This window comes from Panthera tigris, chromosome A1 (genome assembly GCF_018350195.1).
Source record: "Panthera tigris isolate Pti1 chromosome A1, P.tigris_Pti1_mat1.1, whole genome shotgun sequence".
NCBI lineage: Eukaryota > Metazoa > Chordata > Mammalia > Carnivora > Felidae > Panthera > Panthera tigris.
This window is the reverse complement of record NC_056660.1, coordinates 44242708-44266195: the sequence shown is the minus strand read 5'-3', so window position 1 is coordinate 44266195 and position 23488 is coordinate 44242708. Positions and strand designations below refer to the sequence as shown.

General features: G+C 32.5%; 1 protein-coding gene across 2 annotated transcripts in view; it reads left to right on the top strand.

The window, feature by feature from the left end:
* The window catches only part of KLHL1 (kelch like family member 1), a 355150-nt gene that overhangs the window by 221011 nt on the left and 110651 nt on the right, over positions 1 to 23488 (top strand). For both annotated transcript variants that reach the window (XM_042957768.1, XM_042957762.1), the window contains one exon: positions 17595 to 17781. In XM_042957768.1, coding sequence (XP_042813702.1) covers positions 17595 to 17781 — 187 coding nt within the window. The remainder of the gene's footprint in view (positions 1 to 17594; positions 17782 to 23488) is intronic.

Sequence of the window (23488 nt, the reverse complement as noted above, 5' to 3'; positions counted from 1 at the left end):
GGCATACTCAAACCAGGAAGCAAAATCTTTCTCCCTAGTGTATCTCCAGTGTCCTCTACTGACAATGCTTACCATAGTGCTAGCTGGCAAAGAAAAAACAACAACAAAAAAAAAACCTTAACGGGCCATTTCATCATCCACTTTCACAAAACAGTTGAAAAAGATCATTTTGGAGCTGAGGGTCAATAAATTGATAAAGAAAACAAACAAAATATATTGATAAACACCAAACTGAAGGAGAGGAATCAGGCATGTTTACATACTCACAGGTGTGATTCTGAAGACAGGAAATTTGATGATGTAAGACAGAGGGAAGAACTGTTGTAATATTTTATCTAAATGTGCTAGGGTAGGTAGGATTTCATGCATAAGTGGGTAGATTGACTTTAGAAAAGAGGATTGGAAATTATCTATGTGAACAGGAGAAAAGCAAAAACATGTGCATGCAAGTTTTGGTAGTTGAGTAGATGCAGTGGTATAAATGAGTGTTTATTTGATATTTTTGAGTTCAACATTAATTCAGTGTTTGTTCATGGAAAGTTTAATTTCATTGGACCTCAGTTTTCACTTCAGGACAAGAAGATAGAAATATTTTTTTCTGTCAGTAACATTGTGTGAATGAAATTAATTTTTTTTCCCTAAGAATTGATGCCTACTCAATAAATACTTGACAGTTTTATGGAGAATTAAGATATGTATGTCTTTCCATCTGAAAAAAAATAATTTTTACAATGCTTGAAACCTCTCATGAGCCTTTCAGTCATTCAATATGTATTAAAAGAAAGCAGACAAACAAACAAACAAACAAAAAAACTTAAAGAACTTTTTGCTCATCAAATAAATGGCCTTTAGTTGAAATATAGATTCCTTCCACTGGAGTCATTTTTTCCTGAGAGTCATCATTCACAGCTTTTAAATGACAAAAATCCTATGACTTAAAAAAATAGATAAACTGTTTAAAATTACTTTGCAAGCTTGTATCATTTAAATCATTCCTAAGAGGAAAGGAAGCAAACTATATACTGTGTGAATGAATCACAAGTGAATTGAATTTTATCACACAAGTATTGAAATGACTATGACTGTAATTTTAATTTCCAAGAGTATCAAATAAATAAAATAGTTTATTATTATAATGACTCTGAAAATGGAAAAAATACCCCCAAGAGAAGAGCAATTTAACATTAATGACTATCCAGAGAATCAGGCAAAAGCACTCTTTTCCATTCTAATTAGATGGCAAATACTTATAGGTCACCCAGAATATAAGTTGTTACTTTAATAATATTCAAAAAGTAACAGTGCACTGCTAATGTTAAAAAATGGTAAATACTTATATATTATTTTGCATAACTATTCAGAATTTTTTGGAGTGATGTTATTTTTTTCAAAATACAAAGATAAATTATCTTAGAATAATCTTATTGGTGCTGAGTACCATGCAATTTCATATTCCAACACCATTAAGAAAATGGTGCACATGTTAATTTAATATTTCCCACAAATACATCAAATTTTCCAATTCAAGACTCCTGATAAATTAGAGAAAAGTTTATTTACTTTCCATATATTCAATTTTTTTATTTAAATTTTTTTTAACGTTTATTTATTTTTGAGACAGAGAGAGACACAGCATGAACGGGGGAGGGGCAGAGAGAGAGGGAGACACAGAATCGGAAGCAGGCTCCAGGCTCTGAGCCATCAGCCCAGAGCCGGACTCGGGGCTCCAACTCGCAGACCGTGAGATCGTGACCTGAGCTGAAGTCGGACGCTTAACCGACTGAGCCACCCAGGCGCCCCCATATATTCAATTTTAAGTTAATGAAAACAATTAAGAGTTTGCTATTATCAGTAATTTTTGTTAGTCTTCTATAGTTAAACTCATCAAGTAGAACTCATTAAGTGGGTATATTACTTTTCTCTTTTTTTTCTTTTTAACTTGAACAATAATTGGTGAAACTGTGTGATTTTTTTTAAATTTTGTTAATTTGTAGTTTAATATCTCTTACCCACACTATTGTCTTCCTTATCAAGCCAATTCAGATCAGTTTAGAATTTATATTTCCATAATCACCAGGGAAAATATGTGAATGATCACACAATGCCATACTAAAATGTGTATCTACCTTACTTTCACAGAATTTTTCGGGGGGAGGAAAGACCTTCAAAACCAGCCCCCTAATATTTTGCAAGTAGAAATTCAGGCTGTGAGAATTAAAGCAGACTACTTTAGATATTTTAAATTTAAAAACTCACAGAGGCATGTGCAATGGAACTTAGGAATTCTAATTATCAAAACAATTTTTTCCACCTATGAGAACAAGCTTTCAGACAAAAAAAATATTTTAACTTTTACTTAGCATTTAGCAGTTTTTGAGGTATTAACTGTCATCATGACACCTAGAGCAGAAAAGACAACATAGATCCTGAACATTTCAATTTTTCCTGTTATATCTGAAGTAGAAAGTTATATAATTTTAACTACAAAGTCTAATTTTATTGTAATTCAAAGGAAACATTTTCCTGAATGAATAACTAATATAGAATTTGATTTCACGTATGGGGCGCTAGGGTTGCTCAGTCAGAACACCGTGTGACTCTTGATCCAGGGTTGGGGGATCTAACCTAACCATGTCAGGTTTAGAGATTACTTTTAAAAAATCTTTACAAAAATAAATAAAAAATTTTAAAAATAGAATACTCAGGCATACTTCTGAACACTTATTTTTTCACCAAAGAAATTTTATCTTTATTTGGCATGGAATAATGACTTAATAAATAGATGTTTAAAGAATCAAAATTCAATTGTTGATTTTAAAGCAAAATATTTATTTTTCTTTTGAAGAACATTTAAAAAATAAATATCGTGTTAACTGAAAAATAGCTTTTAAAAATAAGTATTATATAAATCATGTTCTGTTATTAATCTCTTTCCTGATGTAGTTTGCATATTATGTTTCTCATTTTCCTGGTGTGAAAAAAAGGTCTCATGAACCATGAGATCATGTCCTGAGGAGAGATCAAGAGTCAGATGCTCAACCGACTGAGCCACCCAGGTGTCCCTGGGTGGTTATTATTTTTTAAAGTTTTGGAATTCTTAATGGCAAAGGTTAATGAACAATAGATTTTCATTTAGAGTAAATTATCCCAAGTTATAAACACAAATTATAAAATGTGTTTATAATTTAAAAAATTGGCACATTTTTATGAGTCTCTCTGCCACAAAGTAGCTTGCAAAATTTGCTTTGCTGAGCTGGAAAAGCAGCATATTCAGTGAATTCAATAAGCTGACCTATAAAGACCTGGAAATAGAGTCATAAATAATAATGAGTGTGTTATTCTCAATTCAGTCAGCTATAGGGGTTTTCCAAACCATTAAACAACTTCCCAATTTGCTACAAATCAGCATAAGTGTTCTACTCTTTTCAAAAAGAAGCTAGAATAAAAGATGGCAAGTATATGGTAAGAATTTAGGGAGTGATGAATATTTAATCGAAAGGAACACATGAAATCTAGTTTCAGTGAGTCGTCACTCATAATATTCAGCTATTATAAAAATAAAAGATGAGATTTTATCCTGAACATTAGATTTGACCTCATCCTAATATTTGTGCTAATGCTCATTATTTTCTGTGTATGCTAAAATATATGTAGAATTGGGCACATACATAAGTTATGCCTGAAATATAAAGATTTAGTTGAATGGTAAATACACATTTCATCTGATTGGTCAAATTTTTTTTAAGTTTAAATACTTATTTTGAGAGAGAGAGAGAGACTGGGAGAGACAGAATCCCAGACTCTGCGTTGTAAGCACAGAGCTTGATGCGGGGTTCAAGTCCACAAACTGTGAGAGCATGGCCTGATCGCAGATCAAGAGTCAGATGCTTAACCAACTGGGCCACCCAGGCACCCCGTGATTGATCAATTTTTTAGGAGACAGGAATGGCATCTTGTCCTGATGTCATGTCCAGAAACAAGGACTAGATATGTGTTAAATCTTCAAATAAATTCCTTATTAACAGCTATTGTCTTCATGTGTCACCAAATTTGGAATTTTTTGTTTTTATTTTGATTTTGTGTGTGTGTGTGTGTGTGTGTGTATGTTGTTTGTTTGTTTGTTTTGTTTTTTGGTAAATGTGATTCTTTAAAAATGTTCTAAACCTTTTCTTTCCATGTATATTTTCAATAACTTTAGATTAGTCTTTTTTTTTCTTTTTTGCAGTGGACTCAATGATAATTGTCCAACTCTAGTGACATCTTTCCCCATCTGTATCTGCTCTTCACAATGCCTCCAGGGTGAATTTTTCAAAACACATATTCATTTTATTGATATGTTGATATGTTGATTAACAGTAAATCATATATACACATACAACAGGGAAAACAGCAAAGATCCAAACTGCTACCATTAATAAAACACCAGAATCAATCATTCGGTGATAATCAGTCTAGAAATCTCTTCACTTATTCATTCACTCACTCACTCATTTCATGAAGACTTTCTAAGTGCCGCCTGTATGGAGTGGTGTTGACTCAAACAGACTGCTCTTTACTCTAATGCAGCCACATTTTAACAAGAAGTGGAGGACAGAATGAAGGGTTGGCAACAACCATCAAATGAACTATGCCTTCCTTAAACCTCAGATGGTGAAAATAATTATGAATTAAAGTAAACAAGACAAGGTGAGAGAGTGCTTGGGGTTGCCAATTTAGGTAGGCCAGAGAAGTCCTTTATGAGAAAGTGACTTTGAGCAGAGACAAAAAAATAAATGAGGGAAAAACCAAATAGATATCAGACAAAAGAGTGTTCCAGGAAGAAGGAACAGCAATGAGGCCAAGGTAAATAGAATTCTTTGGACAAGGTAGCAGGTGTGTGGAAGATGAGGTCAGAAGTGTTCAGGAAATAGGTAATACAGGGCTTAGATGGTCATAAGGAGTTTAGCTTTTATGTCAATTACTATGGAAAGTCACTGAGGGATTTTGAACAGAGAAGACACATGCTCTGTTGTTTCTTCTTATTTTTTATTATGGAAAAATTCAAATGTATTCAAAAGTAGAGAGTAACTCTATCTTAAAAGGATCATTCTAGCTAGTGTATGAAAAATAAACTATATGATGGTGCAATAGCTAAGATCCCAGCAGGAGATAAAATTTACCAAAAATGGTTCATATGAAGAGATGTTAATGAAGGCACTACTTACAGAGATGTGGCCAGTGTTTAGAAAATGCACAAAGTAGGTTGAGGACTCAGGGCCCCTGAACCAAGGTGATAATGGAGAAAACCATATTACTTACTTCAGAAATATCAGAACTATAACAGAGTGGCTGCCCTACTTGAGCTGTAGTCATAAAAGGACATCACTACAGCCATGTTTTGCAGGGAATAGGGAAGAAAACACTCATCTTTATTTCCACCATCTAACTTTATGCTTGTAAGTCCCATTGGCTGGACTTGGCCAAAAGCAATTCAGCAACGGAGCCATGTGATGTAGTTCCAGAATGTTTAGCCCCTCAAGGAACTAAACTGGACAGAGAACAGTGCAAATTGAATGACAGGGAAACAAATGAAAACAATCAGCACTAAAAGGACAGACTGGAAGCAGATACACTAGTTAGGAGGTTTTACAATAGTCCAGGGAGGATGTTAGCTTGTCCCAAAGTTGTAAATATATTCTAGAATATCTTGAAGGTTAAACTAAAAGTATGTCCAGTGGATTTGATGTGTTAAGTGAGAGAAAAAAAGGATTCATAAGGACATTCGATTATATGATTACATAAGCATAATCTGATTATACTATTACATGGCTTTATATATAAGGATGGAAGTTTGGGTGGATGGATGGATGGATGGAGATTAAAATATATAAAGATATAAGAGAAAGAAAGATTTTACTAAGAATAGAGTCTCAGGACGCCTGGGTGGTTCAATCGTTTAAGTGTATGACTTCGGCTCAGGCCATGATCTCATGGTTCATGAGTTCAAGCCCCACATCGGGCTCTGTGCTGACAGCTCAGATCCTGGAGCCTGCCTCAGATTCTGTGTCTCCCTCTCTTTTTCTGCCCCTCCCCCACTCACGTGTGTGCGCTCACTCTCTCAAAAATAAATAAAAACATTTAAAAAAATAAAAAGAATCTCAATGAATAGCATATTTTGAATAAATATCATTAGTCTGGATTCTGCTTGACTTCCTTTTATTCCTCTGAACCTCTGACCTTTTTCTTGAAATATCGTTTATTCTTTTCTGTGCCTGGCAAACAGGTACTTGTCTTTATTGATTCAATTTAAAGAAGACACTCTGTTGTATTTATTTACCACATAATACTTGGTTAAGCATGTCTTCCTATTTCCTAGAGTACTTTGTCCATATTTCTTGTACCATTTGACCATCTTCACCCATTTCACCCACCACCTGCCCCCTGCCTCTAGCAACTACTAATCTGTTCTCTGCAACTATGAGTTTGGGGTGTGTGTGTGTGTGTGTGTGTGTGTGTGTGTATGTGTATTAGAAGATCCCACATATAAGTAAAATAATATAGTATTTGTCTTTGTCTTTGTGACTCATTTCATTTATCATAATGCCCTTCATAAGGTCCATCCATGTTGTCACAAATGGCAGGGTTTCCTTCTTTCATAGGGATGAATAATAATCCTACATATATACATATCACATTTTCTTTATCCATCCATCCATCCCTCAATGGACACCTAGGTTGTTTCCATGTCTCAGCTATTGTAAATAATGCTAATGCTGTGAGACAATGAGAGTGCACATATACATTCAAGTCAGTGTTTTATTTTCTTTAGATAAACACCCAGAAGAATTGTCGGATCAAGTGAATACCACTTTAAAAAATTATCTTCTTGTGCATTAAGTTGATTAATGTAGCTTGTTGAAATGACTTTCAACTGTTATACAAGTCCAGGAGGGTTATTTGTAAGGAAAAGAAGAAGAGTGAATGGTTTCATGATTCCCGTTTTGGAAAAATCAACCATCTGAAAATTAGGATGTTGGATAAAGATATAATAGGCTTCTCAACACAACAAAAATACTTTTATTTAGCTGTAAGTACTAGGAAATAATAAGCATATGTTCCATTATATTATAAATTACATGTGACTCCACTATAATATAAATTATATTGTAAATTATTTAAATTAGGAACTGATACATTACTTTTGCATACTCCAAAGTGCCTGACATGGGGCTTGACACATTCCAATTATTTTAATGTCCTTAATATTTATATTAATAAGGCTATATTTTCCCTTATCCCTGAAGTTTGTTCAGTCAAGATGTTTGAACAACTCATTTCATACCCAAACTTTAGAAACTCTACAGGCAGAGTGTATGCCCAGTGGAATTAGCTTTACTTGGGAGAATTATTTTAATCCCTTATTGACTTGCAAGATGCATCCACCTTGATGTTTTCACAGGAACATATCTCACTGATGATGATCAAAAGAGGTATGTTGGACTTTGATCAGAGTAAATCTAAAGAAAGCTGGAAATCTGCAAATATGCAGTGATTAAAATTCTTTCTCCATCTTCTCTTTGTGGAATGAGGGAGGTGAAATACTGACTAATACCTTATAATTAGTGTGAGAGAAATCGAAAAGTTTTTATTTAATTGAGACAATGCTAAAGCAAAACAAAAATTTCATACTGTGCCTACATTATTATAGAAATTTAAAAAAATCTAATTTTCCAGAGTAAACTGAATTCAATCCTTTCAATTGCCTTCCTGAATATCTGTGTTAACATCTGGGAGTGTTTGCTTCTTACCATCAGCATCAACTTCTCTCAGACAGAATATGGGAGGAGCAGGGGAAGAATTTTCAATCTTTCTTGTAGCACCAGATGTTCTTTATAAGCCTAAGATAGTTACTTTCTTTTTGATATTGTGTGTAGGCCACTGGTACATTTATCCCTCTCAAGGGAAAGTATACTTTAGAGTGACCCTTACACTTAGTGCATTGTACTTGTTAACTACAGTTAGTATGGGGACATTGTGTCTTAACTCAGAGAAATTTCTTACAAGAAAAACTTACAGAAATGCAAATAACACTGAATAACACAATACGTTTTATTCTTTCAAGAGCATATTACTTATTGCAAGATGTTTTGAAATCAGGTTGTGATTTGAGTACTTCATTTGAGTAGAGTTCATCTCTCAATTTCAGGCAAAAACAGCTAGGATTGAAATGTAATCATTCCTATAAGATATTAGTAAAACCATCCAACTAGTAATAATTAAATGTTTTTAACTAATTTTTCCCTAGGAGATTTATCTTTTTATCTTGGTATCTAGCAGATACATGAGTTCTACAGGAGAAGATGATCCAGAATGTTAGTGTAAATTAGAGCTTGAGATATTGTCCAGGCCAGGAAAGGTCTGTAATAGAGACTAGACATATAGGAGCAGGCTAAACATCTTCAGAAAGGAAGAGGGAGTTTAGGAAAAGGAAACATCAAGGAAAATAGAAATATCTATTAATTTTATTCTTAGCATACATTTTATTAATGTATCAAAAATATCAAACACTTGATAATGTTATTATGTATAATATCTATGAAAAAAAAATATTGGTTCTTAAGCATCACTCTGTCATGCAGGCAATGACACAGACATAGCCCAGTACCTATTTAACATGTGGAAAATTACTACATCACACAGCTCAAAAGTTAAGAATACCTTCATTTAATCCAATGCTACAGATAAAGAAATCTATCTTTCATAAGTCTCGCGGTGTCCTCAAAAAGCACAAATGTGCAATATGCATTCTTCCCAATTTGAGTCTGTGCCTGATTCCTCACAGAGTTGGCTTGCTAACTGCTATGATCTGTTATTTCCCAATCAGAATTTTTTGTGTCTGTGTGTGTGTGTGTGTGTGTGTGTGTGTGTGTATGTGTGTGAAAGAGCTAAAAGAAGCAAAAATGCAATAATGGTTTCTCATGAGAAATCTGCATACATTTTAACATGTCCTTTTCCAATTATCTTTTTGCAAAATAAGATGACAACAGAATTTTAGAAAGTTATACTCCTCCAGATTTTACCTTTAAAATTCAAATAAATACAATTAATATTTAAGAATGAAACAGCTACATACAGAACCATAATAGCAAGATAAAAACAGTGTATTTTTCTACTGGCAATTACTAAGTACAAGCAATAGAGTACTAAATAATGAAATAAGGAAATTACAGATCAAATCTAAGTCCTAAGGAAATTCATTTGTATATGAAAAGACAGAGGAAGTTTTTTTCATTGAAAACACAGATAAAACAAGAACACTCAACTGAGACTCAGGTAGTTCCAAGGTGAAAAATCACATTAAAGATGCAATAAAGAAAAAGCTCAAGTGGGGGGTAGCAAATAGAACAGCGTTATCAAAGCAGAAGGTTGGTCTGGAAGTACAGTGAGATATGAGCCTGAACTAAGTGGAAATACTTAAGAAATACTTCCAATTGTAATGCAAGGAATGGAAACAAGACAATAAGACAGTAAATGGTGAATGCATATGTTTTAGGACACGATGTAGGAGTAGTCTGGATTCTGCATATGATTTCTTATGTCACATACAAGAATTAAAATTTTTAATCTTTCTCAAAAATTCAGAAAAGAGTTCATATCAACAAGCAAAGTGGCTTTCGGAAAGGGAAGAGAATAGCGGAATGGAAGGATCTCAGGCAGTATTGTAATAATCAACAATATTTAATGACTCTTTGGAGTGGGCTTGAGTGAGAAGATAAACTTTTCTAAATAGAATTATCAATGGATTAAAGATTGAATTATCAAGGGATCTCAGTAAAGAAAACACATTTGGGGATAATTTTTATTCATATACTGTATTTTCCAAAAGTTTGAATCAGCTTAAATAGTAGTTTAAACAGATGTACAGGCAAAGAAAAGCTGTCATCCATCAATAAGAGATAGAAGGCATGAGTCAATACAGAAAGAAGAATGGCAATGGTAAAGAATAAGTTCAGATTTAAATGAGTGAGTTTGAATTGTTAGTGGAACATCCAAGTTCAATGTTCCTTAGTGACAAGTCAAATCACCTTACATAATGTTCAAGAGCCCAAATTATTTGTGCAATGGAGTTTTGCTATTGACTATGACTAGAAATAAGCAAGCCATCAGCTGAATCAAAGATAAATTATTTAGAAATGTAGATATTTGGTTGGTTGTTAAGCAAAGATGTTTCTGAAAGAGCATAAATATTTGTTTTGTTTTTCTAATGCTGATTTTATTTTTGAGAGAGAGGAAGCATAAGCTGGGGAGGGGCAGAGAGAGAGGAAGGTAGAGGATCCGAAGCAGGCTCCTCACTGGCAGCAGAGAGCCAAATGCAGGCTAGAACTCACAAATATCAAGATTAAGACCTGAGCCGAAGTCAGACGCTTAATTAACTGAGCCACCTGGTGCTCCAAGACCATAAATATTTGTACAGACAATTAATTTATGCATGTAATTTGCAATGATATTGAATATATCTCTGCCTATACATTATCTATTTTCAAACTTCAATGCTATAAATGTTATTTAAAATAAATTAATAGTCTAATCAGAGTAAATATTCAATCACTTAAATAGTTACTGAGCAATTCCTAGGAGCCTATAACCTTGCTAGTTGTACCCAACAAGAGGTAGCAGACATTTTTTCCTGATTTCTTACAAGTTTATGACTAGCATGCATCTTAAGCCCTTGAATGACTACACAGATGGCAACTGATTAAAGTCAAATATGATCAATAAAAACAAATTGTGTCAGTTGTGGCCTCAGCCACTTAATTAGGTAGTACTCATGGAAGTAATAGAATGTACACCAAACTCTGATAATTGTGTCTATTTTAATAGAAGACCTAGAGGGAAAAGACATTACCAATATTATTTTTTAAAAAGGTGGGATCCAGTCAGATGAGAAGAAAGAGGTCTGAAGAGCTAAAGTATGAAATCCAGAAAAATATACATAAGGTATCTTAGAGAGTGATGGAATAGCTAAAATACAGTTGTATTGCACAATTTTTGTCCTGCTAGTCTGAGAAGGCTGAATAATGTCCTGGAAACAATAATGAACTAATGCATGCTGTAGAATATAGCTAGATATGAGTAAATTAACAAAAGTGTTCTAAGGGGCGGGGAGGAAGGTAGACTTGAATAGAATAGATTAGTGGTGAGAGAGACTGAAGGCAAACAGGTGCCTATTACAGCACTTGGCACAAAATAGGTTCTGACTGAATATTGAATGAATGAATGAATGAATGAACGAATGAAAGGTCCAGAGATTACCTAGAATGCAATGAAATTTTTCTGGATGAAGATGATGTTCATGCAGGGCACAGAATCACTTATTTCAGTTTTTTGAAATTTTGAGCTTTCAAACTACCTATGGAAAAGCAAATCCATGTTAAATAACTAATAATCATAAATTATAGCAGCATAAAACCCATCTCATTTGTCACTAATAAAAACTATCATTTGAGTTAATTTTATGAGCTCTACTTGTGATCATGTCATTATTCTTCTCTATTTGTACTGTCAGCCTAGCCAATTATTTTTCATCTTAAGGCAATCAAATATTCAGAATTGAAAATATCCTGTATTCAGAATAAAATTAATTAACCTGATCCTTATTTTGTAGATGGTTTCCTCTCATTCCTCAAATACTTGAGCAAGAATTATTCAGATGTATCTGATGTAAGCTTTAGTGTGTCAGTAATTTGTGTTTTCCTTTTGAAATGACAGCACAGGAGGAGACATAGAAGCTGTACTGTATCCGCTTTCTCATTTATTTTAAAATATAAATAATATTTTCAAGTAGTTTAGCCAGAATAGTAATTATGCTTGCAGAAAAGATGAGAAGGTATTTCCATCTCTTAATATGTCATGATTCTATCCTTTGCCAAAATTCTTTTCAACAGATATAAATGGGATTTTAAATGTAATATAAGGATCTCTCTACTCATATCAATGAGTTTCTTTCAGGCAGAAGATTGATATTCCGGCTATAGTTGAGCTAGTTACTCTTACACAAGCTTAGGCTGTTCCAGTCACAGCAGATACTCAAATAATAGCTGATGAAGCGTTGTTGGCATTGGTGCACCAACTAACTTCTATTGCCAAGCTTTCATGTAATTGTCCATTTTCTTCCCTCTATGTCTTCGAAAATCTATCTGAAAGGGAGGAAATCTGCAGAAAATCTCTCTGGCATGAGACAGTTTATATTGTCCCTTGCAAAGTGGAACAACTCGACCTACAAGCTTCACTATTTCTTAGGTTGCTACAAAGTTTTCTGATAACTTACTCTCCCCTCTCACCAGCACCTTATATTGACTATTAAACAAGCACGGGGCTTATTCACCACTAAGTGTGCCTATTAAATCATTGTTTCTCCATCTTATAAACTGCTTAATAAAAACACCTGAAAATTTATTTGTATCAGACCTATTTATAAGATATTGAAGTAGAAAATCATTTACTTTCTTGCAGCTTACAGTATATCATAATATTTTATCATTCATCCTATTCATTTTGTCAAGCAATAAACTTGAAAGACTGTAGGAGACTGTCACTTGTTCTCTAAGGACTGTCACTTTTAATGGAATCAATTTTGGTTTATAGATTCAGATAACGTGAATAGGTTTTCTTTAGCACAACCTCTGGTAGCAAAACAAAAGTTTGAAATATTATGAAATAACATGAGATATATGGAATTTTGTCACACTGTTATGAATGTGAGAATGTTTTCATAACCTTGATAGCCAAAGGACACAGTGTTAGAAGAGTTAATACTTCCTTTGGTCCATAGGAAGTTTAAATTTATCTTTCTTTAGCTGTTTTTTCAACAATGCATTCCATATTCCAGTGCACTCCCTGACCAGATAGAAGGTATAGATGTATTTGCTAAGTTTTGTATCGATCCTGTTAGTCACCTTGCCTTTCAAAGTATGTCTTCATTCATGAAGTTATTACTCTCCCTTTTTCTAGCCATTAACATCATAAGAACACATTACTGTAAATTATATCTCCTAACTGGCATTATTTTATGGTACTTCAAAAAGTCTATGTATAATGCAAATTGTTATAATATAAATATTTTGACTTTTACTACAAAATTAGAGGAGTATGCCCTGTATGTAATAAGAGTAGGTCATGAAGCACAAATAAATCTATGCATTTGATTTTGTTTGCTTATTATATGAGACAGTTATTTATAATGTTAAGGAAATATCCATACATGTGATTTAGTGCAAAGAATCATGACAAAGATTCTAACCAAGAGATTAATTTCTTTGACATATAAAGTTAAAATGTGCAGAGAGGAGACAACTTTTTTCTGCATCATATTATAATTATTCTATTTTCTTATTTGAAGGCTGGCAAAACAATGCAAACTTTAGGTACTTAAATAATGCATTCCATTTTCATGAAGCAATACTTTTAGAGTCATAATTTGAGTTTATTGAAGGCATTTAAAATAAATTAATATAATACTCTTGGAAAAGTGCAGTTGAGGAGTGTCTATGTGTAAACATATGGGATTAAACATTCATCAATATTTTCATGTTGCTAGACATGTGGCTATTTTAAGCATGTTGTTCAATTCCTCAAACCATCAACAATCAAATTATTCGTGCTTTAATTACAAATGTAGTGGTCATTTTAAATAAACATTGTTTAAAAATTGAATTTGTATTTTTCTCCAAAGTGTAATTAGTAATAAAGCCAATGGAACTTTAAGAAGAGTGTGCAAAAAGAAATTAATAATGTTTTAATATACACAATTGCAAAAATATATCTAATCAAAATTCATGACATTTCTGGCAACTGTAATGTTGTAACAAGTTATTTTGAGAATGCTAGCTATTAATAGATTATTCTGATTTTTCATAGTAGTCAATCTGACTATCATACATGTTTCTTGGCCACGTTCTATTCTGCAGCTACAGGCTTACCGTTAACTTGCAGATCATTACTTCATCACAAGGAAAACCTACCAAGGTTGTTTGGAGATAAGACTTATTTGCAAAGTGGCTGCTTAGCTGACACAGATCCAAGGATCAACCCATTAGATTTTTATGTAATGTTAATTGTCAATATACCCTATGTTGCCCTTCCTTTTTAGTCTCAGGATATTTTGATTTCTCAAATTACTTCTAGATGACAAAATATTTTGAAATGTTATTGTTTGTAGAGAGTAAAATCTTTTCTTGAGGTGTAATACACAATTAATTTATAATGATGTAGTAAATGATTGTTCTCAGTGTAAGAATATACTAACAATGCAGATTTTGTGAAATGTCCTAAAAACTTTTTAAATTATAAAATAAATTATATTATGATTTTCCTTGATTAGGGGGAGTATTGATAGGTAGTAATCCGAGGAATAGATTAATTTGTAGACAATTATTGTACAAATTCTTTTTTTAAAAAACTTTTTTTAATGTTTATTTTTGTGTGTGTGTGTGTGTGAGAGAGAGAGAGAGAGAGAGAGAGAGAGAGAGACAAAGCATGAGTGGACGAGGGGCAGAGAGAGACGGAGACACAGAATCCAAACCAGGCTCCAGGCTCTAAGCTGTCAGCACAGAGCCCAACACGGGGCTTGAACCCATGAACAGTGAGATCATGACCTGAGCTGAAGTCGGACGCCTAACCAACTGAGCCACCCAGGCACCCCTATTGTACAAAGTCTTATATAAACATGAGTATGTTTCTAAGTAGTACACAATTATTGAAATACATTGATATATTTTCTAAATTTGACAAAGATGGTATTTCACAATAGTGTAGGATTCATTAAAAATGGAAGAATATGAAAAAAAACTATTTTTCATTTTATAGGGAAGAGTAAGTGGTGTTAATTTTGGATTAATTTAGGAAATCTAAAGATAGTTCAAGTTTAAAAGACAGCTTAACCATTATATTATTCTGAATTTGTGTCTTAATTTGAGATGAATAATAATGCTAAAAAGTGTCGTCAGAGGACATAATCAGAGACACATAGTATTCATAAGCAATAATTACAAGTCATAATTTGAAAATACACAATAATAAAGTAAAAGTGATTATGAAGAATTCAATTTTTTAAATATTTATTTATTTTGATAGAGAGTGCACATGTGTGGGGGAGAGGCAGAGAGAGAGAGGGAGAGAGAGAACTCCAAGGAGGCTCCACACTCAGCACAGACCCCAGGATGGAACTGTATGTCACCACCATGAGATCATGACCTGAGCCAAATTCAAAAGCCAGACACTTAACCGACTGAGCCACCCAGGTGCCGCTCAATTTCTTTTAAAATAAAAAACTTTGTCAAATGATTAGAGGCATGCCACAATTAAGAAAATTTAAACAATGTTTTGTTAATAAAAGGAAAAAACTAAGTACAGGATACCTTGGTTATTTTATAGAAATAAATTACAAGTTTTAGTTTTATTTTGTATATCTTCCTTGTTATACTTTGAAATAAACAATTTATAATATTTTATAATATTTTTAAACCCAAATCTTATATTTATTAAAATATTGAACATTATTTTTACATGGTGATAAAATTAAAAAAGAAGGCATAGAGATATTTTTAAACTAAAACTAATCCACTATAATTAGTTAAGAGTCATTTGCATATTGGAAATAGTCTCTGAACTCTTTTTTTAATGCAAATGTCACTTTGTACTCATATGTTAAAATTTGTAAATATTTCCATCTATGTCATGAATCCATTTATCTAAAACCTAAGCCTCAAATTTCCAGTTAAACTTTTTGATTATGAGTTATAGTTTTCCAAGACACAAACACAGAAATGAAGCACTGTCTTTTGAATGTGCTTCTTTTTTTCCCCTTTTATTTGGTATTTAACTGTTTATCTGGATAAGATATTCCTAGAGTGTGCTCCTAATAAAAGAAAGTTTCTTATGGTCAACTAACCCCATGTTTCTCCAAAACAGTGAAAAAGGGAGAGAAGAATTTATGGAAGCCAACTTCAGCAATATATACATTTATCACTGGAAAAGCTAATTGTTTTCCTTTTAAAGAAAGGAAAAGGCTTAGATGTAGAAAAATATTCTTTGATACAGAGATGACCAAAAGCTATATCAAAATACTTTTTTTCCATTTACTTTATAAAGACCATTAGGGTCTTGTTAGAAATAGATATTCTCTTTGCCGGTCAAAAAAAATTTTTTTTAATTACTGAAAGAGAAAAACAGTAGTCCTTTTAAAACATCCATTAGAGATATTCTATCCTATTCCATACCATTAAATTTATTTTTTTGTTTTTCTTGTTTAGTGTTTAAAATGAAGGTGGATAGGAAGTCAACACTAAGATTTCAGTGTACAAAAAGTGCAATGTAGCCAAGAATTTAATTGAACATCTTCTTTCAATATTCCAAAGCATCAGAAAACTAATATATTACATTCCTTATTCACCCTCAGAACTTTTATGTTACCTTTCCTACATGTCATATAAGTTATCTTATTTGTTTTATATTCTTCCTGTCATCTCCAACAATTTATGTGTCATGTGATGGCTAAATAAATTTACTTAATTAAGGTTAAAATTATAGTGTTAAAATTAATTAATTATATGCTGCCATCATATACTAACTTATTCACTCAGTACATATTTGAGTACACATATTGTCAAGTTTCTTACTGATGGGTAAGAAAAGGTCAGTGAGTCAATATTAAATTTTCAACTTATTAATTTTTCTAAATATGTGTGACAGATTTAACTGTCATTTGAAATGAAATATTGATTCATTAGGAAAGAGAAAGTGATAGTGAAATAGTAAAAGAAAGAAAGAAAAAAGAAAAAGAAAAAGAAAGAAAGAAAGAAAGAAAGAAAGAAAGAAAGAAAAAGAGAACATAAAGAACAACAGAGGAAGAAGAAAATAAGAGAGACAATGGATGTGTTCAAAGAAATGTACACAGAAGCATTTGGGGGAATGAAACTCTCGTGTAGCAAAAGAAAAACATAATATAGCTTCAAACAGCTGGTCTTACTCTATCCCTCCTTCAGGTGCTAGATTTTTGGTATAAAAGTTCTTAGTTTCACTGTTGGAAACCTTGCCTACTATACGACTTTCCAACCACTTGCAAACTTAAAGAGATAAAGAGAATTGTTTTCATTTTTATTGATTTTTTGTATTCGAAAGGATTTTAAACTATACCTGAGATATCTTAAAATAAATATATATTTATGAAGATTGTTAATGTAATTTGTCGAAGGTTATTTTTTAATTTCTTTTCCCACACAGCCTTATGGCCAACAGAGGCAACTATATTCAATTTATAATCAGGTTTCATAAGAGGAAAGGGAATGGAAAAAGTGATTTCTAGAAGTTTCTTTACAACCCATGTAATTAAATGACAATAAATAGTATTGAATAGAAAATAAAATCCATTCTGTTTCTCATGGAAGCCTTCCATTTTACTCATATTTTCTGTCAATGTAATTAATTCCTATTACATTTTGCATTTTTCTCAATATAGGGGTAAAATCATAGGCATTAGGCTTCTAATTTTAACTACTGATGTCATATACTCATTCCTATAAAAAATATTATTAACAGTAATTGTGTATTATTCACAGATATTGGCTGACTTAGAAAACCATGCATTATTTAAGAATGATCTGGAATGTCAAAAACTGATTCTGGAAGCAATGAAATATCATCTATTGCCAGAAAGAAGAACTTTAATGCAAAGTCCAAGAACTAAACCTAGAAAATCTACAGTTGGAACTCTGTATGCTGTAGGAGGAATGGATAACAACAAAGGTATACAATTCTTTGTTTGTTTCTTGGGGGGTTGTTTGTTTTGTTTTGTTGTTACATTTCTTGATCTATATATAATACAACTTGTATCAGACCATGTCACAATTTTAATATTGCAATCTGTATAATACCAATAAACCTCACATGCTTTACACATTAAGATTTAATATTAAGGGGAAAATTAAAAGAACATCTCTTATTTTCAGCTGTAGTTGCTGCTTTCGCTTTTTATTCATCTTTAAATCCTTTATCTCTTGTGCATTATGTGCCAGGCTTCATATGAAATGAAAAGGGGACTTAAAACACTTACTTACAAACACAGGCCAAATAATTGATTGGATATATTGACAGCTATATTTCAATTCTAATTAAAAGAAATATAACATTCCAGGTACATGCTTGCTAAAAGCAATATTATGAAGAAGAGAGTTTCTGTTTTTGACGCATTTGGAATCTTACACAGAAGCCTGGCAAATAAATAGACAACTATAAACAAATGTAATGACTGTGACAGTTATATTTTATAAATTTAACTGTGATTACCAATTTTGCTGTTCAAAGGGAATTGAATGATTCATTTAAAAGTTGAACACATACATTTGAAGGTCTCATTCTTTTCTGTAATTAGTGGAAAAAGATCAATGAATATTTGTCTTCTTCAGCTTATCTTATGTTGTGAGTTCACAAGACAACGTAACTGTCATATGTTTGTATTTGGTAAGTGATATAATTATCCACCATACATTTAATATACACGTAAAAGTTGGCAACGACAGAGTGTGGTCACATGTTCAATCTCTATCAAATATATTTGTTATTAAAGAATTAGAGGGAAGCAACAAAACTTATTTCCACCATTGTGAATTGAGATCCCAAAACAGCAGCTAAAGGGAAATAATTTAGGGAAGACACATATTCCCATATTTTGTCTGTCACGAAGATATCTTGTGGCTGGCTGTTAGATGGTGTTCACTTGTTTATTTTTTGACAAGTTTAATTTCTGTTTACTGGGACATTGATTTTTCATAGCCATCACATTAAATGAGCACTAGGTAATTTATATTTATATATGCATATATATGAGTACACATATATGTATATGTGGTGGCTTTATGATGTTTCAAATTTTAAAGTCAAATGAGTGATTATTTTTTTAAAGAACACTGTGTTAGAGGTGTCTGGGTGGCTCAGTCAGGTGAGCATCTGACTCTTGATTTTGGCTCAGGTAATGATCCCAGGGTCTTGAGAGCCTGCCCCCAGTTGGGCTCTGCACTGGACATTGAGCCCACTTAAGATTCTCTCTCCTTCTCCCTCTGCTCCTTCCCTGCTCTCTCTCTCTCTCTCTCTCTCTCTCTCTGTAAAATAAATAAATAAATAAATAAATAAATAAATAAATAAATAAATAATAAAGAACACTGTATTCTACAGAAAGAGTGCCCATACAAGAACCATTCCACTTGAAAATATGCACACAATACTTTTTTTTCTAAAGAAGAATACAAAGAAGAGGAGGAGCAGGGGAAGGAGTTAGGGAAGAGGAAGAGGAGGAGGAAGAGGAGGGAGAGGCAGAGGAGGAACATTTATTGAATCTGTTTTGTTTCTGATGAAGGCTGAATAATAAACATAACAGATACAAAAATTACTATACTATCGGGGCACCTGGGTGGCTCAGTTGGTTAAGCGTTCAGCTCTTGGTTTCAGCTCAGGTCATGATCTTACAGCGTCATGAGTTCAAGCCCTGGGTCAGGCTCTGTGCCAGCAGTGCTGAGCCTGCTTGGGATTCTGTCTCCCTCTCACTCTGCCCCTCCCCAACTCGCACTGTCTCCATCTCTCTCAAAATAAATAATTAAAAAAAAGAATGTTTAAAAAAATTACTGTACTATTAAAGAACGAAAGGGCATGACTGAATTTGAATTTTGAAATCTGGTGATTTCACGTTGTTATAGCATAGAAGAATATGAGACTATGGAGTCTACTGAGTTAAACTGTTGCCAGCATTTGAATTTCTCTCAGCAGTCTTTGAAATTGAAGGAATTCTTTAAAAATTGATCTTTCTTAATGATTCTGAGTTTTCTTTCACTTTAGAATTGAAAATACCAACAATTTACTTATTGTTACACATATTCAGTAAGATAGAGGCATAAAAGAATGTGATAATACAGGAGGTTTCAAAAGATATTCCAGATTAAATCAGCAATACAACAGAAAAAAATTATTTGAGGGAACCTTTAGGAATTTTTACCATATCCTTAGCCCTATAGGAATCAGATATTAATATCCCATAAACTTAGATACAAATCTAAAACTTAATACCAAACCTCAGAGATCCTTTTTTCCTAGTGAAGCAGAAACATATAAAAGCCCAATGTTTCAAGGGATTTAAAGGGCAAATAGAACATTTTCAAGGTAATCCCTCCTATTTGCATCATGCTTTTACTGCTTTAACAGTGATTTCTACACCTTATTCACTTGTATAATCTTTAAATAAGCATTAAAATTTTATCTTAAAATTGTGTTTTCTTGGAAGATAATAAAAATGGAATAAAATGCAAAAAACATCAAAAGAAAAAAACTACAGCAAAAAAAATTGGAATTTACTTGGCATGATTATTTTGAAAAGTAACACAATACATAATACTCAGTGTGGCATTTTTGAAATTATTTACACATTTATATTGTGCTATATATAGGGCTATATAAACATTTTGTTGGATTCCTCTTCAGCTCCATAATTCCTGAGATTAAGATGACATCGCATGCGATAGATAAACTATGGGTACAACGCTTGCAGATTCTCCATAGATATGCAAATTGAGAGCATGGTTTTCTCTGTTCCTTCTTCTTATAATCATATGTGTACACATTCAGTGCTGATGCACAGCTTTTGTACATCTCTTTTGTGCCAGGCTCTGCATTAAGAACTTGTGTACCACGGTGAACATTATGAATATAACCCCTACTTCACAGAGCTACCAAGTTAATCTGGGGAAACAAATAGTAAACAAACACCCAAATGAAACGAATGTTATACAAAGGGAATTGCAGGTGGAAGGAGCATAATGGCTGAAGAGCAAACCTGGTCTAGTCTAGAAAAGTAAGGAAGTACACAGAACATGTCTGCTCTTTTGTTGTGGTTGTTGTCGTTTTCCCAGCAGAAATCTAAAGAACTATTAGGCATTAGTTTAGCACATTGTTGGAATGAGAGGTTGGTCTTGGTGGGGAGTTCCAGACTGTAGGTACATCAAAGGAGAATGTTTAGTGTTGAAGAAAAGTGACATCTTCCAAAAAATGGAGTGAAATCCCTTATGGCTGAATTATAGCCAGTAGGGAAATGAAAGCATGGTAGTGAAGGCTAGACACAGTAGGCTTCAGTGAGGCACTTTACAGGATCAATTCTGATTTGTAGCTACAGAGGTCTTGAAAGGCTGGTTAAGCAGCCTTTGAAATCAGGGGGTGCCTATTCAAATGCAAGAGTGTCACTTAAAATCTCTAGTATACTTTACTCTTTCTCAGTATTATATCCGTTTCTGTAAAAATTATATTCATTAAATGAGATGAAGTATTATGTAAAGAGGTTAAAGTAAAACACAAGGCATTCCAACATGTTTCATACCAAAGGGACTCCCAAGGGACTCAGCAGAAACCTGGTCTGACCTTCCTAATCATGTGGAATAAGGCCAAGGCATGTAGGAACTTTGGAGACATGAGACTATCAGGGTGCTGTGAAATAACGGTGATACGGCACAGGGAAGGGAAGAAGACAAAAAGATATTCATATAAATGACATTTATATTTATATCATGATATATATATGGTAAGTACCTTTTATGCTAATATGAACATTCAAAAATGTTCATTTTTGAATGTTCAAGTGAACATCAAAAATGATGAATCAAATGAGAAAAAAGACTCAAGCCATAAACAGAAGTTTGCAGTGTTTTAGAAAGCATGATTTAATTCACTTTTATAACAGAAAAATACTGAAAAATAAATATTTAAGAACATAGCAATATATAGCACATTTTAAGTCCAATTAAAAGATTATTATATGTATTCATATTTGTTCTACTATGAATTGAGAAATGAGGGGACATAAAATTAAATATATTTTTTAAAAAGGCAATAATCATAAGGTGTTTTTATAAGGAGACTGATTTTCTTTAAATGATGTCAACTGAAATCAAATACAGATTTAAATCAGTGCAGTGAGTTGTATTGATCAATTGGGTGTTTTGCTAAGAAATTTATTAAAAATCACACAGTAATCATCATAAATTTTTTAAAAGGTTGATTTAAAGATAAAACACCAATTGTTTACTTTCAAGTGCTTGCATTGACTTATGTATGAGTCATGTAAACTATGAAATAAAATTTGGTGATAGTGTTTAAGGGAAAATATTGGCATGAAAATATCTTTATTGGGTATATATTCTGATATTAACTGATTATTAGACAATTCCTTAGAAATAGGAATAGTTTGGTTTTGTACCTATCAGAAAATAGTACTTTTTTTTGGAGATAACTTTTTTCAATCTAGTAAACCACATATTGAAAATCTGATAAAACTACAACAGTATAGATAAGAAAAATCAAGTATGAGCTTATAACTTAAGCACAATCCCTGTTAACAGCACGGTATATTTCTTTTCTCCAATTTCTACGTATGTGTGTATGAGTGTGTACAGCCATAACTATATATCTACATTTATATAGAGATATACCTATTTACATTTGTCTTCATCTCGGTCTCTGTGCTTATCTAGATAAGGTTCTAAATATATGTTGGTTTATTAGCCTACTTGAAATTATTATTTGTGTTGCTTTTATTCATTATTTATATTACATGTGTTAATTTATATTTCATTAAAATTTTAAAATACATCATATCAAGAAGCTTACTAATTCTTACTCATATGGAAACACCGCAGCTTCTTTGAGCTTAGTCCTATTATTAAACACTTGGTAGGATCCAATTCTGTTTTCTTTAAATGATGTGATCGTTAGCATCTGCATGCATCAAGAGTTATTCCTAACATTTGAGTGTTCTTTATAAAGTTTACCAAATGAAAAATTACTGGGTGGGAAGGTAAAGTGGTTGTGACATATGAGCCAATTTCTTTCTGGAAAGTTTATAAGAATTTATAGCATCACCAAATTATACCATAGGGCCAGATTGTCTTCTAAACCAATTTTCTGCCTTACAAAAAGACCTTAATATAAAAATTTTCTAGCATAACAATAGTAGAAAAAATTACATAATGAGCTCCCATGTTTTGACATAACTTTATATTTTTTCTTAGTAATAATCGAGTTTTGAATATATTGAATTCTTAAGTATAAAATCATGTATATAATGATATAGAATGACATATTAGTTCCTTCTTTTTTATTTTTCCAAATTCTATTTCATTGTCTTGATCTAATTGCCTATATCATATAGTATAAAGTTCAGTAGAAACAGTTCATTGGGGTAATCCTCTCATTTTCCTTATTTCTTTATTTTAATATTTTTTCTATATTTATTTATTTAGAATAAAGCTAATTTTTTACAAGTTTGCTGTAAATAATAGCATAGCAATACTTGGCGATTTCTGGAAAAATGATGCCTCTATATAGAAATTGTGAATAACATTACATTGTCTCAGAGAGAATTTACTTTCATTTTGGCAGACACTTGAGTAAGAGGAAAACCCATCTTCCAAATCAGGAT